This window comes from Bubalus kerabau, chromosome X, assembly GCF_029407905.1.
Source record: "Bubalus kerabau isolate K-KA32 ecotype Philippines breed swamp buffalo chromosome X, PCC_UOA_SB_1v2, whole genome shotgun sequence".
In the NCBI taxonomy this organism is placed as follows: Eukaryota; Metazoa; Chordata; class Mammalia; order Artiodactyla; family Bovidae; genus Bubalus; species Bubalus kerabau.
In genome coordinates this window covers 104115375-104136809 of record NC_073647.1, presented here as the reverse complement: position 1 = coordinate 104136809, position 21435 = coordinate 104115375, and the positions used below count along the sequence as shown (strand labels likewise).

Here is a 21435-nt window from a genome sequence, read left to right as displayed (position 1 = left end):
TTAGTACAAATTTATTTAAATTGTATTTAAAAATATTAAACATATTAGCATCACATTCAGTGGCTCCATGGTATAGCATTATATGGATGTACCATAATTTATTTAACCAGTCCCTTATTGCACTTTTAGGTTGATTACAGTTATTTGCTATTACACATAATACCATGATGAACATTCTTGTGCAGGTATTTTTGTCCAAATTTCTGGTTTCTTCCTCAATATGACAGAATTTGAGAGAATTCCTCTCCAAGGGGAGGAATGGAGATATATGGTAAAGAATGCCTTCTTTTTTTTTTTTTTTTAATTTTTTTAAATTTTATTTTATTTTTAAACTTTACATAATTGTATTAGTTTTGCCAAATATCAAAATGAATCCGCCACAGGTATACATGTGTTCCCCACCCTGAACCCTCCTCCCTCCTCCCTCCCCATACCATCCCTCTGGGTCATCCCAGTGCACTAGCCCCAAGCATCCAGTATCGTGCATCGAACCTGGACTGGCAACTCGTTTCATACATGATATTTAAGAATGCCTTCTTAAAGCACTTCAAAATGGCAAACCCAACAAGAAATGGATAGTTTTTTTTTTAAACCTACAGTCAGTTATATATAGTATAACTCATCTTTATAATGCCACCTGGGGAGCAATTTCTTTGAAACCAATGCAAACAATACTCACCCAAACAGGCTGCAGCCCCAACCATCGCATAAAGGCCCGGGGTGATGCAATCCGCTCCTTGACTGCACCAGCTATTGAAGATGGCCCAGTCATGGTGGTAATAAGCCAGCTGTTCCATCCCAACTCCCAAAAGCCGACCTGCTATAGCACCAACAGCCATGCTAGGGATAAAGAGACCAGAAGGAATCTGCAAAGAGAAAGCAACAGATGGTCAGTGAGAAGTGATGTAATTACGTGGCACGTGATAAGGGCTAGAGGACTGACCCTCTGCAAAGCGAACAGGCCAATGACAATCTAACTATGCACTATGCTAGCAAGTGGCTGCAAAGATCTGTGTAACACTACAGGGACTAGAGGTTCTCTGGGACGTGCAGGCAAGTACAACTGCAAAGATGCTTACCCTGATTCGGGGTCCATCAGGCAAGAGCCTGAACTCTCCAGACCAACACAGAACTGGAGGTAGAAATTAAGCCTTTCCCAAAGAAAAAGGAAAATAGATGGAGTTTCTCATATATGCAGACAGTTTACCCAATTTTGAATTCTTATCAACAGCGATTACCCTTTATTGACTATCTACAATGCTCTATGCTGGATGCTCTACAGACTGGATTTTCTGGGTTCTTTACAACCACCCCAAGAGGCGGGTGTTATTATCCTCAATTCACAAACGATCTAAGGTACAGAGAGGTTAAGAACTCATCCAAGGCCAAGATTTAGTAAATGTTGGTGATGGGGTTTAAATGCAATGCTTCTAATCACTCTCATGTATTGAATCTTGACCCACTGCCCACACAAAAAGGATGGCATTTGAGGTTTCAGTTTATTTTAACAGTATAAAAGAAATAATAAATAAGTTTTTTAATGAGGTAGTGACTATGGTTGCATGGCTATCCCAAAAAGGAATCCCCATCTGTCTCCTCTTTTTGTTTTGTTTTGTTTTTTTTTTTTTTAACTCCTAGAATGTAATTGGGGCTTCTCTGGTGGCTCAGTCAGTAAAGAACCCACCTGCAATGCAGGAGACATGGGTTCAATCCCTGGGTCAGGAAGATCCCCTAGAGAAGGAAATGTCAACCCACTCTATTATTCTTGCCTAGGAAATTCCATAGACAGAGGAGCCTGGTGGGCTATAGTCTATGGGGTTGCAGGACATGACTTGGGGACTAAACCACCACCACCAGGATACAATAGTGCATTCTCAATTTTCTGTGCTAAGAGAGGGAAAATGATGACAGGGATAACCCAAACAGCAGATTATTTTAAAATAGCTTTGATTCTAGAATATATTTGAATTGGGGTAGGTCTGGTGGTCTGCAAATTCACTTTTAAATGAAAGAATAAAGCCATGAGGTGCAAAGTAACTCAAGAAGCACTGCAAATATGTTCAACATGTTGAGGATGGATATGAATTCAGAGATTACTGTACTCCCTAAACTGCATTGTTGGCCCTTATTTTCTGTTTTGAATCTATTTCTCTAGAGAATAGAGGAAATACATTGGCAGTTGAGTGCTAAAGAAAAGAAGGGCTTCCCTGGTGGCTATAGATAAAGAATCTGCCTGAAATGGAGGAGACCCAGGTTCAATCCCTGGGTCAGGAATATCTCTGGGTCTGGAAGATCCCCTGGAGAAAGGAATGGCAACCCACTCCAGTACTGTTGCCTGGACACATAAAAACCAAGGAAGATGAGGAAAATACAAATTTTCCTTCTTGATTTCTTCTGACACATGGAAATTATAACGGTACTGAAAATAAAAGATACTGTCCTGATGTCAGCTTTTGATAATCTAAATATTAATTTAGGGTCACCTATAAAGTTCTTGATAATTGGACACTGTTAACAACTGTAAAAAATACATTTAGCTATGTATTGGGTTGAACCATATGAAATTGCTATTTCAGTGGTTAAAATGGTTGGCAACTTCATTTGGTTCAACCAACTACTTTGCTTGACTGGTAAACTCCAAAGCCACTTTATAAGGACCAAAAATGTGTTGGTCAGATATTGTTTTGATACAAAATGCACTGGGATAAATACCTCACCATCCTTTTTGAGTGGCAAAATATGTTTTCCACAGAAAAGGAGAAAACATTTCTACTTTTAAAATCTCATCACCGAGGTTTGCATTTGGCCTAAAACTAGGCTTGGACAATTTTAGATAGCCATACAATTGTCTAAGAAGTCATGAGGATATTGAGGATATGTGCGGGTAAAAGGGGCCTTGGGGTGGGGTAGTGGATAATGCTGGGTGAAGCTGGACCTACCCCATGAACTATGAGAATTTTATGGTATCTTGGCTTTGCCCTGAAAACCTACAGACACACAAATATCCAGGAAGGACCAAAAGAATCTCCTCACCTTCATGCCAAAGGTGAATATAGTGATGACAATTTTCAGTATGAGTGTCAAGGCCAGCTGCCACATTGCACTGTAGACTCCCACGCCAGCTGGTCTGTCGGGCAGCTCACCCGCCTTGCTTGTGTTGAAACGGTTCTCATAATCACAGAGTTTGGAGGAGTCCAGGAGGCCACAGTCATTGAACAGCTCAGAGATGAGCTCACTTGTGCTCACTCGGGTATACTCATTGGGGAAAGCCAGGATGGCAGTGATGGCTGTCACGACAAGAACCTCTACGACAGGATACTTGCCCAACTGGGTAGTCTTCCGCTTCCGACACCAGGCAATGTTAGTGCGGATAAAAAGAGCTCCCCACAGGCCACCAAATATGCCCAGCAGAATGAAGGGCACAAGCTCAAAGAGATGCCATGGGGTGTGAAACTCCACATAAAATAGAACCAGGCGGCTGTTTCCAAACGGATTGATGGAGCGTAGAGTGAATGCTGCCACTAAAGCAGCGAAAAATGAACGCCACAGTGTTTTGAGGGGAAAGTAGTAGCTGACCTATAGGAGAAAAAGTGAGAAAATCAACTCAAGTCAATATGCAGGAACTATTTGGGGTGAAAAATTGTGCTGTGGCAATTCGAGCTGAGGAAGAAAATGGCCTGGAAATCTCCAGTCCCGTGGCAAAGCACTGCAGTTGGGCAGAGCACTTCGGGACTGCAGTATACACAGACAATGGCCAGAATTCCTGGCACAAAATCACAAGCGTGGCTCTACAGACAGATAAAAGCAGTTACCTCTTCTAGGCTGAATAATACTCCACCAATAGGTGCCCCAAAGGCTACAGATACACCAGCAGCGGCAGCGGCTGACAAGACCTATGATTCAAAACTCAAAATTAGTGATAGAATAAGGCCACTTTCCTACCTTCAGTTACGTTTTAAAAGGAATATTGGTGGTTACCAAACGTAAACAAAACAAAAAAAACTTTACCTGCTCTATACCCAGCTTATTTATGAAAAATGAAGTTCAACATATATTTACTTTGAGAGCAAACACTATCTGCTGAATCTTGAACACATGGTTCACATGCTGGAACACGTAGAGGGCCTTCCTTTGTAATTAATTTAGGTGTGTACTTGATTCCAAATTATGCTCCCATCGCCCATACTCCCAATTCCACAACTGATTTATGGTCTGTAAGACCTATTCACCACCTAAATGAAATATTTACAGTTATGCAATTTACACAGCACTTTCTTTATAAAGAAAAGCTTTTAAAATGAGATTTTAAAGATAGCTCTAATCCCTGCTTATTTAACTTATCTGCAGAGTACATCATGAGAAATGCTGGACTGGAAGAAACACAAGCTGGAATCAAGATTTCAAGGAGAAATATCAATAACCTCAGATATGCAGATGACACCACCCTTATGGCAGAAAGTGAAGAGGAACTAAAAAGACTCTTGATGAAAGTGAAAGTGCAGAGTGAAAATGTTGGCTTAAAGCTCAACATTCAGAAAACGGAGATCATGGTATCCGGTCCCATCACTTCATGGGAAATAGATGGGGAAACAGTGGAAACAGTGTCAGACTTTATTTTTCTGGGCTCCAAAATCACTGCAGATGGTGACTGCAGCCATGAAATTAAAAGACGCTTACTCCTTGGAAGGAAAGTTATGACCAACCTAGATAGCATATTCAAAAGCAGAGATATTACTTTGCCAACAAAGGTTCGTCTAGTCAAGGCTATGGTTTTTCCTGTGGTCATGTATAGATGTGAGAGTTGGACTGTGAAGAAGGCTGAGCGCCGAAGAATTGATGCTTTTGAACTGTGGTGTTGGAGAAGACTCTTGAGAGTCCCTTGGACTGCAAGGAGATCCAACCAGTCCATTCTGAAGGAGATCAGCCCTGGGATTTCTTTGGAAGGACTGATGCTAAAGCTGAAACTCCAGTACTTTGGCCACCTCATGCGAAGAGTTGACTCATTGGAAAAGACTCTGATGCTGGGAGGGATTGGGGGCAGGAGGAGAAAGGAACGACAGAGGATGAGATGGCTGGATGGCATCACTGACTCAATGGACATGAGTCTAGGTGAACTTCGGTAGTTGGTGATGGACAGGGAGGCCTGGCGTGCTGTGATTCATGGGGTCGCAAAGAGTCGGACGCGACTGAGTGACTGAACTGAACTGAATGATACAAACTTGAAATAACGATTGGCTCACAGCTAATCAGGAGCTGCAAATATTCAGACAAGAGGTATTTAGAGTTTCCTGTACTATGTGCCCTAATCCACACCTAGTGACCTATGGAAACAGAAATAGGAGGGTGACTAGAAGCAAAGTTGGGGATCGATTTTGAAGGGAATAGTCCTAAGACCTAAGTGTGTCTAGGTGTGGCAAGGAAAAGGGTAAGGAGAGAGAGAAAGAGGAAGAAGCTGTCAGAGAGAAATTAAAAGGGACAAGGAAGTGGGGAAAGAGAGCAAGTGATATTTCAAGAGTACCATCTTTGTATGTAGTAGCCTTAGGCATGTAAATGTAAAAGGTGCATGATAAACACACCAACACACCAGAATTAATAGACCAAGAAAGTCAGTTTGTTGGATTCTGGTTGCTGTGGAGTGATATATCATGTGTGGTATCAAGGAGCTATTTTTAAAAGGAAGTTGAATAAAACTGTCAGTTTTTTAAAGAAAAAAAAAATGGTTCTTGGCAAATAGGTAGGTTTTTCTGGAAGTGCAAGATGGCTCAGGAAAACGAAGAGTGTGGGGGAAAATGATCTCTGGTGCTAGCTGGGGAGGACTCTGAAATTCAAGACTAGAATGGCTCTCATCTAAGAAGGATGAGGACATTTAACACAGAACTTCAGAAAGGAGATTTCAGTGACTTTGTTTAGGATGAATTACGAGGGAGAAGGAAGAGTTGAACTAGCCAGTAAGTTGTAGAGTGGAGTCTACCTATGCCCTGCTTTCTCAAATCTCTATTTTACGCTCAACCATCTGGCCACTATGACAAGGCCCGAGGACATAAACGGGTTACTGCTGATGGTGAGAACACCAGGAAAAAATAACTGCAAACTCTATATAAGCAATAAGAAGTGAATGACATATTCAACTATTCATGAGTTTAGTTAGAAATATATGATATCTGTTCAGAAAAACAGCCAAATCAAACTCTTCTTTCATTTTATAAGAACTGTTTGAACAAAAATGCCAATTTTATATTAAATAAAATGAAAGTAATCACCAATCTACAGTTTCAAAGTCACCTCTACTTATGCAAAACCAGCAACAATCAACACTTTACTCTTGCCAGTTAAAATGTTTTTTTTTCATCTCTTTAGCTTCTGTTGTACATTACTCCTATCGAACAACTTCACCAATATAAGACTGCCTTTATGTATTTGACAGATAGCTAAACAACCTACTCGGATTTCCCTCTCTCTCCTGCTAGCCTACCTCTCCTGCCAGGAACTTTTCCCCTTGAACCATCAAAATGTATTCCATATTTTAAATTTCAACATCTTTGAGTTTTTTTTTCCGAGTCTTATGGGGAATTTTGTTTTCTTTTGCTTTCAGAATAAATCACGAGGTTCTAATTTTGTGAAAAATCCTCTTCAATAAAATAACCTTGGTCTTGACCCATTCCATATGTGATTTCTTTGTAATTCAAGGGGGAAAAAAAGCAAGAACCATTATTTTCTCAAATTCTTAATTATAGCAGGAAAAAAGTAACCAATGACTTGGAACTTCTTAAAAAATGGTCTTCCTCCTCAAAATGACATACATTAACAACTGTATAAACATGAGAACAACTATAGAGATACTGCAGTGGGACTAATTTGCAGGGCTGAGGTGGAAGGCAGGGAGAGAGAAATCGAATACAGAGAAACAAATACAGTATGCTGTTAGGTAGAAATAAAGATAAAAAAGCTGGCATCTGAAACACATGCTGAACTTATATTCTTTCACAGGAATAAACTTCTTTAAAAAGTCTTCCATTATTTCTGCAACTTCTTTGGAACAGAAATCACACATTCTTGTATAGAATTATATATTATAAAAAGTTAAAGTCTTTACTTCTTCCTCACCAGCATCTATCTCACTTTCCCCCTCACCAGAAGTAGACATTTTTTTAACAGTTTGGGGTGAAACCGCTTCTCAGCCATTTTTTCAAGGACCATATATACACACTTTACAAAAACATTAACTGACTTTTACTATACACATTATTCTGAGATTGGCTTTTCAAAGTTTAATGGTACTTTATAGCCATCATTCCATGTTAGTATACATAGCATTATCTCATTAAGAGTTGCATAGGATTCTAGAGTATGGACAGAATATTGTTTATTCAGTCAGTCCCCCACTGATGGTCACTTGGATTGCTTCAGTTTTTCACTATGTTGACAGATACTATACTGACTATTCCCACAAACCTTTGTGCACACACGGTAGAATGTCTGCAGGATAAATTTCTAGAAATGGAACTTTTGGGTCAAAGAGTATTTGCATTAACACCAGTAGAATCCCCCAATTGTCATCCCTTAGATTGTACCATTTGTGCTCTCACCAAAAAAAAAAAAAAAAAGACTGGTAAAGTCATTTGTTATTACCTCTCTGCGCTTGGCTTCATTCTTCCTGTATTTGTTGAAGCAGTGGCATAGGATGTTCCCACAGCAGCAAGCCACGTGCACTAGGGGGCCCTCTTTGCCCAGGCTCAGGCCAGATGACACTGCCAGTACCAGTGTGATGGTTTTGATCATCAGGGTCCACTTACCCAAATAGCCCCTAATAATGAAACCACTCAAGATAGTTTTTATCTGCAGGTTAAACACAGATTGAACACGGATTAAGTAAGGAAACAAGGCTAAGAAGCAATAAATCTGGTCCTCATTATAGAAACTACACCTTTTAAACAAGTGATACATAAAAGTTTGAAACAGTGATTCAAGTTTGGGAGGGGACCCAGGAGACCAAGAAAATGAGAAATGTTCTTAAAACTTTTATGGTCCCTTTTCTTTTGTGGGGGGGTGCATGTGATAGCTGGGCAAGGGAGTACTGTTAAGTATGAGAGTGCATGTGTGTGGAGAAGGGGCAGCTGAGAAGGGAGGGTGTTTTTCTTACTTTCCCTTACTAGTATAGCCTTGACTCTCTGTCAAAAAATCTGTAGCTATCACTTGATCAGGAAAAAGAGAGGCAAGGCCATCCAGGTAACCTAAAATCTCAGTGGTTTCAGTTACTATCAAGTAATCTAAACCAAAAGTCGTTAGAAATAGGGTTTTAATCACCCTCCTTCTAGCCCAAATCATGTTGTAAAAAATGTAGCAAAATAGTTTCATTTCTTCTGCTCTAAAAAAGTTGACAGTACCACTATTTTTTCAGACCAGAATCCTGCGGTCTACCCTAAAAGCTTCTTGGTTAGGAGTCGGGGAATTCTTCAGGGGGCTGGTTCACCAGGAACCCGTAGGAGGCTAGGAATCAACTCCCTTTAAATGTCTATGTGGCCCAGTAGGGGAGGAAACTTAAGGGAAGATCTAGAAAGGCCCTAGACTGCCTCGGGATCTGATCTCATTTACTATTCAACTGCAGTATATGCTGGAATACATATTAAATGGTTTTAACTAAAAAGGATTAATTATTGTTACCACTTATAAACCATTATAAACCCTTTTAGAGACTCACCTCAGGGATTCCAGAGCCACAGGCATAAGGTGCAAACACCTTGACAAGAGATACAGCAAGGAAGGCAAATAGGAGAGCCCAGAGGACGTACATGAAATAATTGACTATGTAGGCAAAGGCTCCCTGGAACAGGGGGAAAAGAAAGAAGCTGGTTTTAGCCTAGACAACCTCAATGAGGCATGCAGCTCTTAAATAATGGGTTTTCAGGAGAGGAGGTCAGAAAATAAACAAACAATATTAAATTGCTCAAAATGTTTCTTCCAGACTGTCAGCAAAGCAACTACTAAAACACTGTCAGCTCATTTGCTACAGAAAATGAGAGGCTTTGCTCCACCCAAAGGAAAGTGAGGATGGCTTCTACGGATGGACAAGAATGAAAACACAAATTCACTTTCTATATGAGTGCTTTGATAGATTTTGTAGTCAAATATATATATATATATATACACACACACACACACACACATACACATGCATACATACTATGTCAATTTCATTAAAAGTCTTAGCAGTCCTTTTATTGAAATGGCTGAACCTTGGCTACACATTTCAAGTGAAGGCTGGCTCTAGAATTCCATTAAATTCACCTTTGGCTACTACCTACCTTGGTGTCAAATTCTCATAGGCGGTTATAAAATTCTTGGGTGTTTTTCTTAAAATAAGCAATGATATTCTGTAGAGATGACCACATCTTTGAGAATTTTGCCACTGTAGTAGCAAAGGTGTAGTCGTTGAATAGCAACAAGAATATGCAGTAAAACGTTTTGGGCTGTGACCATCAGATAAAATCAATGAGATATCAGATAGCCCAAAGAATAAAACAGAGATGACTATTTTAAAAAATGGAAATAATATACTTATTCTTATATAAGAATATATATATTATTATATATTATAATGAAGTCTGCCAGAAAAGAAATCTAATTTTGACCATTAGTAAGGATTCACCACCATTTGCCTTGCAAAATAGCTATGCCTTAAAAAAAAACCAATATCTTGAACATTGGTATAAGATGCTTGGTGATAGAAATATTAGAAGTTGAAACTCACTCAAATTATATGGATCACAAAACTCAGTGGACTTTTGGCATCTTAAAACCTCCCTCCATGGGATTCTCCAGGCAAGAGTACTGGAGTGGGTTGCCATTTCCTTCTCCAGGGGATCTTCCTGATCCAGGGATCGAACCCAGGTCTCCTGCATTCCAGGCAGATGCTTTAACCTCTGAGCCACCAGGGAAGCCCCTTAAAACCTAAAACACCATCAAAAAATTCACTGACCTAGACGAGGAAAACCAAAACACTCAGGTTTTTTTTTTTTTTTTCTGAGTTGTAATTTTGACATAGGCTTCCCATTATTTTAGTCCCTGAGAGGAACAAATGATTGCTCTCTCTTGGCCTTTAGAATGTAGCTAGGGAGAAAGAATACTCTATGAGGAGGAAACAAAGGGGAAAAGGGAAGAAAGAAGAAAGTGGCTGAAACTGACTAGAGGCAGAGATCAGGAGGCCAAGTTCCTGGCAGCAGAACTCTTTAAAAGCTAGAACTAACTCTCCCCAGGTAAGGATTTCACTCATTAAAAGGACAGCCAGAGAAAGTTATCACTTGAGCAAATCTCCAGTTTGAAAGTTACGGTTGGAACACTTAAACACACATATACATAGCTCAAAGGATTAGCTTTGGGGAGCCTTGTGGTGATGGAATCACACTTCTCCATTTTGATTGTGGTGGTGGCTACACAAATCTATATATGTGCTAAAATTACAGTGAACTGTGCGCCTGCACATACACACTCACTCTCTCTCTCCTTCCCCCTCTTTCTCTTCTATGCTCATAAAATGGGTGAATATAAGGTCTGTAGGTTGCAACAATGTCACATTCTTTGTTTTGCTAGTGTACTATAAACACTTTGGCCACCTGATGTGAAGAGCCAACTCATTGGAAAAGACCCTGACGGTGGGAAAGATTGAAGGCGGGAGGAGAAGGGGATGACAGAGAATGAGATGGTAGGATGGCATCACCAACTCGATGGACATGACTTTGAGCAAACTCTGGGAAATGGTGAAAGACAGGGAAGCCTGGAGTGCTGCAGTCCATAGGGTCACAAAGAGTCGGACATGACTGAGGGACTGAACAACAACAAATACTTAAATGTTAGGGGCTTCCCAGGTGGTGCTAGTGGTTAAGAACCTGCCTGCTAATGCAGGAGACATAAGAGATGCTGGTTTGATCCCTGTGTTGGGAAGATCCCCTGGAGGAGACCATGGCAATCCACTCCAATATTCTTGCCTGGAGAATTCCATGGTCAGGGGAACCTAGCAGACTACAGTCCATAGGGTTGCAAAGAGTCAGTCACAACTGAAGTGACTTAGCACATATGCACACATACTTATGTCATGACTGGGGGAGGCTGGGTGAAGGCTATGGGGACCTTCCTGTACCTTGGTTTGTAACTTCCTGGGAATCTATAACTACTTCAAAAATAAGAGAGTTTTTAAAAAGCAAGGGAATCACACACACACACACACACTCATGCTAAATTCCAGGGCTTCTCAAACTTTTCTCCATCCGAGAGGATGGGGGTGGGGTACCCGGACAGGAGCAGAGCTGAAATAGAGATTCTGTTTTATCTTAAACATGGAAATCCTTCATTCCTTTACAACAATTGTTTACATTTAATTTTTGGGAAAAAAATTTCTTCCAAATACTTGGGAAACACTGATACTCTGGGAAGGCACACAGCACATATGCTGAGGTTTCACATACCCTCTGGTATGCTGACCTTAACCCGGTTTGAGAAGCACAAACATAAACGTCTCACACGTATAGTATGCAGTTAATCCTCTAATTGACCTCTTTCACAAGCCAATATGCATAGTCAGATATGTACATAAATACTCTTATTTCTGACATTATTTTATTATCCTTCTTTTGCCTTGACTGAGTCTGCGGGGGGTGGGGGGGGTGCTTCAAATTGTTTGGGGACCAAAGTAGGTATGAAAATAAATGTTAAATGTACAAACAACTATTCCAGTCTTGTCCTTCTCACTTTCCTAACACAGTAGATGAGGAGTGAGCTGAGATGGTACCTGTTTTAGAAGTACCTGTGCAGAAGCCAGAGTGGAATTGGGAGTTGAGAGTTATTTCATGTGCTTTTGTGTTCAGTAGGAGAGATCTAACACACAAATCAAGTGGTAAGAGAAAGGTAAGGAACCGAAAAACAAAGTTACTGTTAAATCCAAAACAATTTGCTAGAAGACAAGGACAAAGTCAATTTTAATTTCAAAAGGGGGCCATGAACAATTTTATTCCTGGGTTTCTGCTATTTTGCTAAAGAATATATTTTTTTAATGTTCTAATACAATGCTCAGGGAAAATTTGCTTAAACACATTTGTAACCCATTCCATCTTTTGTTAGAAATTATAGCTTATCTGTTGGCTGACTATGGCATTCCTACGGAAATTACTAGAGAAAGAGTCAGTCACACCATGTACTAACAACTAAGAAGAAACATGGTTTGTTAAAAACAAGCAAAAAAAAAAATTATTTTGTTGTATAAGCATCAAACTCCACATGTCAGAAGATAAAGAAACAGGGCTGCACTTAAACCACAGAGAAAGGCAGCTGGCACTGGTTCCCCTTTTCCTGAAAAGGAAAGTAAAGGAAGATTCCACAATTGCCATGAGGACAGTATAAGAAATGAAGTAAATGTAAGAATAATTAAGTCAGCAGTTCAGAAATCTTCATGTGTTACCTCATTCGTGCTGATGATAAGCTGGGACCAGCTATTCCACTCTGGGCATTTGTCTCTATTTTCAAAGGTGACATGGTTGGAGTTCCAGCAACAGTGTTCATGGTTAAACCAGATTCCTAATGTACATATACCTTCTTTTAAATCTGTCATCCAGTGAGCAGAGATGTCTATCAAGCCAGCTAGGGAACCTGATTTGAGGGAAGGGAAGGAAAGGTTACGGTTGTAAGAGAAAATAAGGGAAAAGGAATCACAATAATGGACAAGTATATACATTTTTATTCTGTTTGCAACCTCCTTCTGCAACCTCCTTTGCAACCTGATTGTCTGCTTGCTTCTTACCTATTATTTCTGATAGATTTTACCTGTTTCAAATACCTCTTCAAGAGGGGAAAAAAGCATTGTCTACACTAAACACTGTGTCTTGCAGAATTTCTATATGGGAAACTTAGAAGAGAGCAAAGTGGTTGGGTTGGGGGTGAGGAGTGAGTGGATTTGACTTTTAGCTGCCTCACCTGGCAAAGACTCTGCTTTGACTGCGAGTTGATGAAGGCTGATCCATAAAGAAAGTCAAGTTTATTAAAGATTGTTTTATTCTCACTTTATACATAAGACTGAGAAAATCTGAACTGCCCATGTTGAAGAATATTATATGACATGTATTTGAGATGGCTTGATGGGGGCAGTTGATGAAGACTATGAGGAGAAGGGCTCAGTCTTGATACTGATTTGGCACCAGGAACGAGGGAATTTGAGCAATGGCAGGAAAGCATTCTAGGCTAAGGGAATGGAATTTATAAAAGCACAAATTGTGATGTACGTGGGAGATGAGATGAAGCTATAGGAAGGGTGAAGCCTCCTGAGCCTAGGGCATGAACTGGTTTTCTTAGTGAGAAGGAGCAAAAAATATTTTATATAGACCATTCCTCAAAGAAAATTACGAGAATGATTATGAGGATTATGAGGATTCATGTACTATGGCTAATAGACTGATAGGGTTAAGATAGTTATAATACTTTCAATTCTGGCCTTCTCATCATTTCTGTTATCCAGATGAAGAAACACTGGAATAAAGAAATTAAATGGTCTAGAATCGTGCTTTAGGGAAATAGCAAAGACATCATAAAATTCACAGCCCCTGAATTCCCAGACTGTTCCTGCATTCAGACACACTGCTTCTATTGTTGCTCTCCAATGCTTAAAAACAAAATACCCTGTGTGTATCAGGGGAAGAAAAATATTCACTGACCACCTAGTGACAAGACATACATTAAAAAGTTGAGGATATTACGCCTATGTTCCAACAGGCTGGAGGCCATACCATGTGTATGTTTTGGTAGGTGCTAAGAGTGTTAATACAGGTTATTTACACACTTGAACAACCTAGTCAAATCTGACAAACTGTTTGAACCTACTCTCGGCCACTCCAGCCCCCATCATCTCTTCCTTCTAAATCCTATTGCACTTATTGCCTGAATTCAGAAAACTAAGCGATGTTAAAGAGTTTGGCTAATTCTCTGGTTGTTTCATGTGTGTACATCTTATTCTACCTAACCCTGGTACTCTGTATTCTATCTTCCCTTCTATGTCTCCCTCTTCTTTTCCCAGTTGACTCTTTCTTCCCTGGTTACAAATTTTAGCGGGTTTCCCCTACCCTAGAGAATGCAGTGCTTCCACCTGTCCATGCTATCATTTCATGGCTTCTGTCCCTTCTCTCCTTCCAGTGACCACCCAGTAGCTCCAAAACTTCTACAATGGTTACCTCCCCTTGAAATCTGGCTCCTGGGACTCCCTGGTTGTCCAGTGGTTAGGACTTGGTGCTTTCACTGCCAGGGCCCAGGTTCAATCCCTGGTCCAGGAGCTAAGATCAGGCAGGCCACTAGGTGCAGCCAAAAGAAAAAAGAAAAAAAAAAACTGGCTACTAATATTTATCTAAGATTTTTTTCAAGGTCACTTGTATCCTCCTAACTGCTAAACTATATAATCCTTTATCAGCCCCCTTCCTTCTCTTCAGCCTCTGTGTAATATTTGACATTACAGCCCACTCAGTCTATTATGAGCCAGCTCTAAACTGTCCAGACCATATTCTCTCTTCTGTACGAGCCAAAGAATGGGCAGCATTAACACCCTAGACCATGGGTTGGAAAACTATGGCCTGAGGGTCAAATCCACCTCTGTGTTCTTAAATAAAGCTTTTCTTGGTCACAGTCCAGTTTGTTTGTGTACCTACTATCTACGGCCACATTTGTGCTATAGAGATCATTTGGCCCACAAATCCTAAAATATTTAGTCTGGCTCTTTATAGAAAAAGCTTGCTGACCCCTGGCCCAGAAATAATCTTTGAAAACTCTGTTATGAATGAACAGTTTCTGATTTGCTATGATCTTTTTTTTTTTTTTTTTTTTTAAGCAAATGGACCTGCAGAGATTTAACTAACATAGAAAACACAGGATAGTCACCAGATTTGGCTGTAACACACGAGCTATTACCAAAGCACACAGAATAAAATCAAATAACAAACCAGATTTACTATGTGGTAGCCTGATGCCTCAAAAGTATCTGGGGGTAAACAAGCCTACTGGATCTTAGTTTCCTATCCCATGACAAAGAAACAAGGGGTGGGATGGTGGAGAGTTAGTTTCTATGCATTGGAGAGGCAAGGGCAATGCCACAGCGTTCAAGAAAAATGGGGGCATTTTATGTAAACAATGTGGCACATGGTGAACATCCCCTGCATGTCCCCCCCGAGGAGCCCACTGACAGGAGATGGGGCTGCAGGGTGCTATGACAGAATGGCAGCAGCTCCCACTAGCTGCTGTGATCACTTTATACTCCACGGCTCATGAATTATCTCTAAGTAACAGCAGCTTGTGAACAACTGGGTGCTGTGCTGAGTGCTATATATATTGTACTTCATTCAATTCTCACAACAAACTTGCAAAATAGGTACTCTTATTATCCCTATTTTACAAGTCAGTAAACTAAAGCTTTCAAGGGTTAAGAAACCTGCCTAAAGTCACAAAACTAGCAATCGGTGGGGCTGGGATTCAAATCCAAGAAGCCACAAACTAGAGCTATGCTGTTAACTACCATTCCATCCCAACCACCTCCTGATTTCCCACCTAACTTCTATTTTAGCTCATTATTCCTAGTCTTCCTAGACCCATTTTTTTTAATGCCATGGGAATATAAATCTCAGCATTTCTGCCTGGTATTCTTGGTTTTCTGCTGCCACCACAAGAGGGGAAGCCTGCTTAGGGACCTGTTTTGAAGCTGTATTGCAAAGCAAGTATACTATTCCTGCTACTCTTGCTGCTAAGTCACTTCAGTTGTGTCCAACTCTGTATGACCCCATAGATGGCAGCCCACCAGGCTCCCCCATCCCTGGGATTCTCCAGGCAAGAACACTGGAGTGGGTTGCCATTTCCTTCTCCAATGCATGAAAGTGAAAAGTGAAAGTGAAGTCGCTCAGTTGTGTCCAACTCCAGCGACCCCATGGACTGCAGCCTACCAGGCTCCTCCATCCATGGGATTTCCCAGGCAAGAGTACTGGCGTGGGGTGCCATTGCCTTCTCCGATACTATTCCTAGATAGACCATATAGTTGGAGTGGCTTAGGAGCTTGATGGAGAAGACAGGAAAAGGTAGTACCATCCCAGTCCTCAACCACCATGAAAGAATAAGAGTGTAGGCCCCTTAAGGGTATGAGTCATGTCCTACATATTTTACCCCTAAATGAAGAGAGAAAATGTTTAAGAAGTAACTACAAAAATCTTTCAAGAAGTCCTCTTCTACATCTTCTTTCCTAAATCCAACGTGAAGAAAGCGAAAGTTTTAGTCACTCAGTCATGCCTGACTCTTTTGCAACCCCATGGACTATCGCCTACCAGGCTCCTCTGTCCATAGGATTCTCCAGGCAAGAATACTAGAGTGGGTAGCCATGCCCTCCTCCAGGGGATCTTTCTGACCCAGGGATTGAACCCAGGTCTCTTGCATTGGAGGCAGATTCTTTACCCATGTGGTATATGTTTAAAAAAACAACTGGGAATTCCCTGGTGGTCCGGTGGTTAGGACTTGATGCTTTCATTGCCAGGGCATGGGTTCAATCCCTGGTCAGAGATCAAGATCCTGCCAGTCACAGAGTTGCTCCCACCCCTCCTCCTCAAAAAATGAAAACAAAACAAACAAACAAACAAAAAAACCCATCTCCAACAGAAAGGTTCTTCCTCAAGATAAGCTCCAAAAGTCAGGGCTAACAGCACCTTAAGATGGATACAATATTTTATAGTATACAAATGCACTTAAATGCATTTCCTTATTTAATCTCATTTATTCAATGAAGGAGATGAGGTATCAATACCTCTTTACAGTTGAGGTCATCAAGCTTCCAAAAGGTCCATGAGTGACTTCTTTCATGTAGGAAAACAATAAAGCACAGCATTCAATTCAGTTCATGACTTGGGGAATGGGCACACCACAATTTTAGGAAATCTGTTTAGAAAGTTAACATGGTTTACCATACCTGATAAAAGCCCAATAAGTAGCATCAACAACCAGCCAGAGAAAGCATCGCTCACACTGTGAATTAAGGCCCATGTTGATTCTTTGCTTTTGTTGGTAATCTAGGGAGAAATGAGAAAACATTGATAGATTTTACACACACCCTTGCTTTTTCACATCAAAATGTGCAATAAAGAAACACAAAGACAAACCTATTGATTAGGAGACCAATTTAGAGTTACTTCTCAAATTTTGGCTCAACCAAAGTCACCAAGAACTCTGAAGTTTACTGAACCTTGTTTTACAAAACCCCACCTTCAATCTCCAGTATTGCAATGCCTGCATGTACCTTATTCAAGGCTTCCCTATTTAGTAGCTATTTTCTTTTGTTTTTAATAAGGCCTTTGTCTTTTATTTATTATTTCTGGCTACACTGGGTCTCCGTTGTTGCACATGGACTTTCTTTAGTTGTGGTGAGCAGGGGCTACTCATTGTTGCAGTGTGCAAGCTTCTCACTGTGGTGGCTTCTCTCTTGTTGCAGAGTAGAGACTCTAGGCATGCAGGCTCCATAGTTATGGCACGTGCGCTGAGTTGCCCCATGACATGTGGGATCTTCTTGGAGCAGCGATCGAACCCATGTCCCCTGCATTGGCTGGAGGATTCTTAGCCACTGGACCACCAGAGAAGCCTTCTAGAGATTGTTTTGTTGTTGTTGGCTGTGCTAGGTCTCTGCTGCTGCTCAGGTTTTTCTCTAGTTGCGGAGAGCAGGGACTACTCTCCAGTTGTGCTGAATGGGCTTCTCACTGTGGTGGCTTCTCTTGTTCTGGATTATGGGCTCTGTGGTGCTTGGGCTTCAATAGTTGCAGCATGTGGGCTCAGTAGTTGCAGTTCCCAGGCTCTAGAGCACAGGCTCAATAGTTGTAGCACACAGACTTACGGGCTTAGTTTAGTTGCTCCTTGGCTTGTGGCTTCTTCCCGGATCAGAGATTGAACACCTGTCTCCTGCATTGGCAGGCAGATTCTTTACCACTAAGCCACCAGGGAAGCCCCTTAGCTGCTAATTTCTTATAACATCAACCTGTTTTGCTTACTGCCGTGGTCTCCTTCTGGCCTGGACATCAGATAGTCCAAAAATGGTCTCTTGACTCATAGAAAATAATCTGATTGTTTTTCAAAGAATAAATAAATATGGGCTTATTTGAGTGGTGAAAATACAATCTGAAGTTTACTACATGAGGCTGTAATTCAGGTCAGGCAAATTCTAAGACTATACCACAAACCCCTAACTGTACAGTGATTATAGTTCCTAAATGATATTAGGGATGATCTCTTTCATTTACAAAAACCTGCTGGGCATATCTGCAGCTATCAAGAGGTACACAAATTTTTACCTTTTTAGGCCCTAGCTTTGTCAATTTAGCTCTTCAGTGCTCATACTTCAAAACCTAACATTCTGACAACTTTGGCATTAGTACTTCCCCTTTCTCCGCCTCTATTTCTTATCTTTGAAATGGAAAGTGAGCTACCCCATCTTGATCTGCAGCTACATCACGAGTAATAAATTACTGTGTGCATATGCTGTGCTGTGCTTAGTTGCTCAGTCATGTTTGACTCTTTGCAACCCCATGGACTGCAGCCCGCCAGGCATCTCTGTCCGTGGGGTTCTCCAAGCAAGAACACTGGAGGGGGTTGCCATTTCTTCCTCCAGGGGATCTTCCCAACCCAGGGATAGAACTTGTGCCTCCTGCATCTCCTGCATTAGCAGGCAGATGTTAAAAGCACTTTAAAATTTCATTTAGACTTATGACTTTAAGTTTCCAATTGAAATGCTGAAAGTAGATGAGGTGACACTTTTCCTGACAGTGTTTCCATTCAGATGATGAACAGCTAATGCTTAAAAAAGGTCTCCTTTGAAGATTCGATAAACACATTTCAATTGATTCTGAATTATTATTATTTGATATAATGTGTCTCAGATGCAACCATATTGATATAATGGGAAATGTGCTCTTGTCATATGACAGGTGGCTTTCACAATCTGAGTAACATGCTGACTAAGCAAATGATGACAAACTAAACTCTGAATTATATAGAGAAAAAAATTCTAAGGCTATAAAACTATATTTTAAAGTCTGCCTGACAAATTAATATAATAGAAAGAATATATGGATATGTTCCCAAATAGCATGAATCTTATAAAAAAAAACAAAATGTTTTATAGAGATCACCTTTTTGAGTGAGGAGAAGAAAACTCAGTGGGATTATCACAAATCTAAGGATTACAAAGAAATTTCTCAAAACCTGTACCTGGGACAATCCTGGGCTCAGGTGGTCATGAGAAAAGCAGTTAGGAGCCAGGAAAGGAATGAAAAGTGACCTGAACCTCACGGCTCAGGAGATTCACTCAAGTCTGAGAGGAGGAAACCAGGAACTCAGGAGAAAATGGAGTCAACATAAAAAGCAATTTTTAAATTTGGACTCAAAGCAGAAATAGTAAGAAAGAAAAAAAATAATCATACCTACTGTTGGTTGTAGACATGTTCCCCATTGAATCAGGATTATGGGGGCTGAGGCCCCCTACCTTTTGAATAAGCTCTCCACGTGCTCCTGACTCAGACTAGAAATTGTGATTCCCTGATTTAAATGATACTCAGCAGTAAGTTGGAGAAGGCAATGGCACCCCACTCCAGTACTCTTGCCTGGAAAATCCCATGGATGGAGGAGCCTGGTAGGCTGCAGTCTATGGGGTCGCTAAGAGTCGGACACGACTGAGCGACTTCACTTTCACTTTTCACTTTCATGCATTGGAGAAGGAAATGGCAACCCACTCCAGTGTTCTTGCCTGGAGAATCCCAGGGACGGGGGCACCTGGTGGGCTGCCGTCTATGGGGTTGCACAGAGTCGGACACGACTGAAGTGACTTAGCAGTAGCAGCAGTAAGTTAAAGGCAAACGACCTTGGTGGGATACTCTGAGAAGTTTTCACATTACTTTGAAAAGACAAAAGTAGGGAGGTTCTCTTGTCATATTCAAAACAAAACTGAGAAATAGCCCTAAGTACTTCTATTAACTATCGTACTAAATTAATGTCATTGATTTGAATTTGATTGGTCTTGGAGTTTTTAGTTGAATGCATAAATGTGCTTTGGTTTTATACTTGTAAAAAAGCTATAATCACAGGTTTATCCTGTAAGCTTCAGTAAACACTCTTTTCCTTTAAAAAGATTCCACTTACTATTCTTAGTTGTAAAAATTCTGCTTCAAGGGAAAACCATAAAGAAAGATGAGATGGGGAAGAAAGATTTTTGAAATTTATTTTGGTCCCTCCCATCAACTGTTTTCACCCTTCTACATAGGCATTTATACCCAATGATCCTTTTCAACCACTCACTATAGGAAGATAAATCATCATTAAATATAAATTATTTTCAAGATGCCTTAAAAATAAAACCCTACATGGCCAACAGAAAATAAATTCAGCCACACCCAGGGTAGAGGGTTATATATGTAAAGAATATGTATTTTCAACTTCTTCTGATGTTTCCTAACACTCAGCTCACAAAGCATCTTTTGTCTTACCTCTCGGTGCCTATCCCGGTCTCGAGACTTCTCTCTCACCCAATCAATTGTATTGAAATCATCATAGGTCCCCACACCAGGGATTGGCTCCTCCAAGAAGTCCATCATCCTATTTGAGGAACCTATTCCTCCACCATTGTATGACCTACTCTCTGGATTGAACAGAAAGAAGACATTAGTAATACAGACACTCTGGACATTTTTAATACCTCTTTTTTGATCACCAGGAGGTGAGCCCTTAAACTATCAGATGACTACAGTTAGGGTATGTTGATAAAGCAGAATGATCACCTGGCAGGAACATCCTTCACATTCAGAGGTTTCTGTGTTTTAGGCACAAAACGATGAGCATCTCGAGGCAGTGTGAATGGAAAGGGACAGATGAGAATGACAGTAAAAAGGGAGAACTGACAGGAGTTGAAATACAGGGTAAATGGGTGTATGAAACAAAAGACACGAGCTTGGAGCAGTTTAGATATTTCAGTTTATGTTTGGGGAGGAAGACAAAAGGGTCAAAGGTTTTTGCAGACAAATTACATCAGAAGCCATTTTATTAATACATTTACAAGGCAGTAATTCAATCCTCAGAGGTGGCTTTTGCCTGAGTAGGGACTCCAAAGAAAGCATGTGGGTCTCTTCCAGAGTTCAGCTGGCTGGAATGTACATATTTCACTTCCATGGATATAAGACTTTGATCCTTGATGTCATGGGCCTGTGGAAACTTTTACTGAGTATGCCAGGACAGTCTAAGATTTCCAAGTAGAGATTTAAAGAAAAGTGCATGGCTCAGAAATGACAGGTCCCTCCCGATCCTTCAACTGAAAGAAACATATCCATTTGGCCAACAATCACATTTACCTCCTTCATTTTTAGCACTTCTACTATAATAACTTAAGCAAATGCTTTATCTTCC

At 40.6% G+C, this 21435-nt stretch overlaps 1 protein-coding gene across 9 annotated transcripts in view; it reads right to left on the bottom strand.

Moving 5' to 3' along the window:
* Positions 1–21435, bottom strand: part of CLCN5 (chloride voltage-gated channel 5) — a 193894-nt gene that overhangs the window by 10079 nt on the left and 162380 nt on the right. For all 9 annotated transcript variants that reach the window (XM_055564633.1, XM_055564641.1, XM_055564634.1 and 6 more), the window contains 8 exons: positions 20523–20674; positions 16967–17066; positions 12449–12636; positions 8699–8821; positions 7630–7836; positions 3813–3893; positions 3034–3576; positions 680–866 (listed from right to left, as the gene is read on the bottom strand). In XM_055564633.1, the coding sequence (XP_055420608.1) occupies positions 680–866; positions 3034–3576; positions 3813–3893; positions 7630–7836; positions 8699–8821; positions 12449–12636; positions 16967–17066; positions 20523–20674 (1581 nt within the window). The remainder of the gene's footprint in view (positions 1–679; positions 867–3033; positions 3577–3812; positions 3894–7629; positions 7837–8698; positions 8822–12448; positions 12637–16966; positions 17067–20522; positions 20675–21435) is intronic.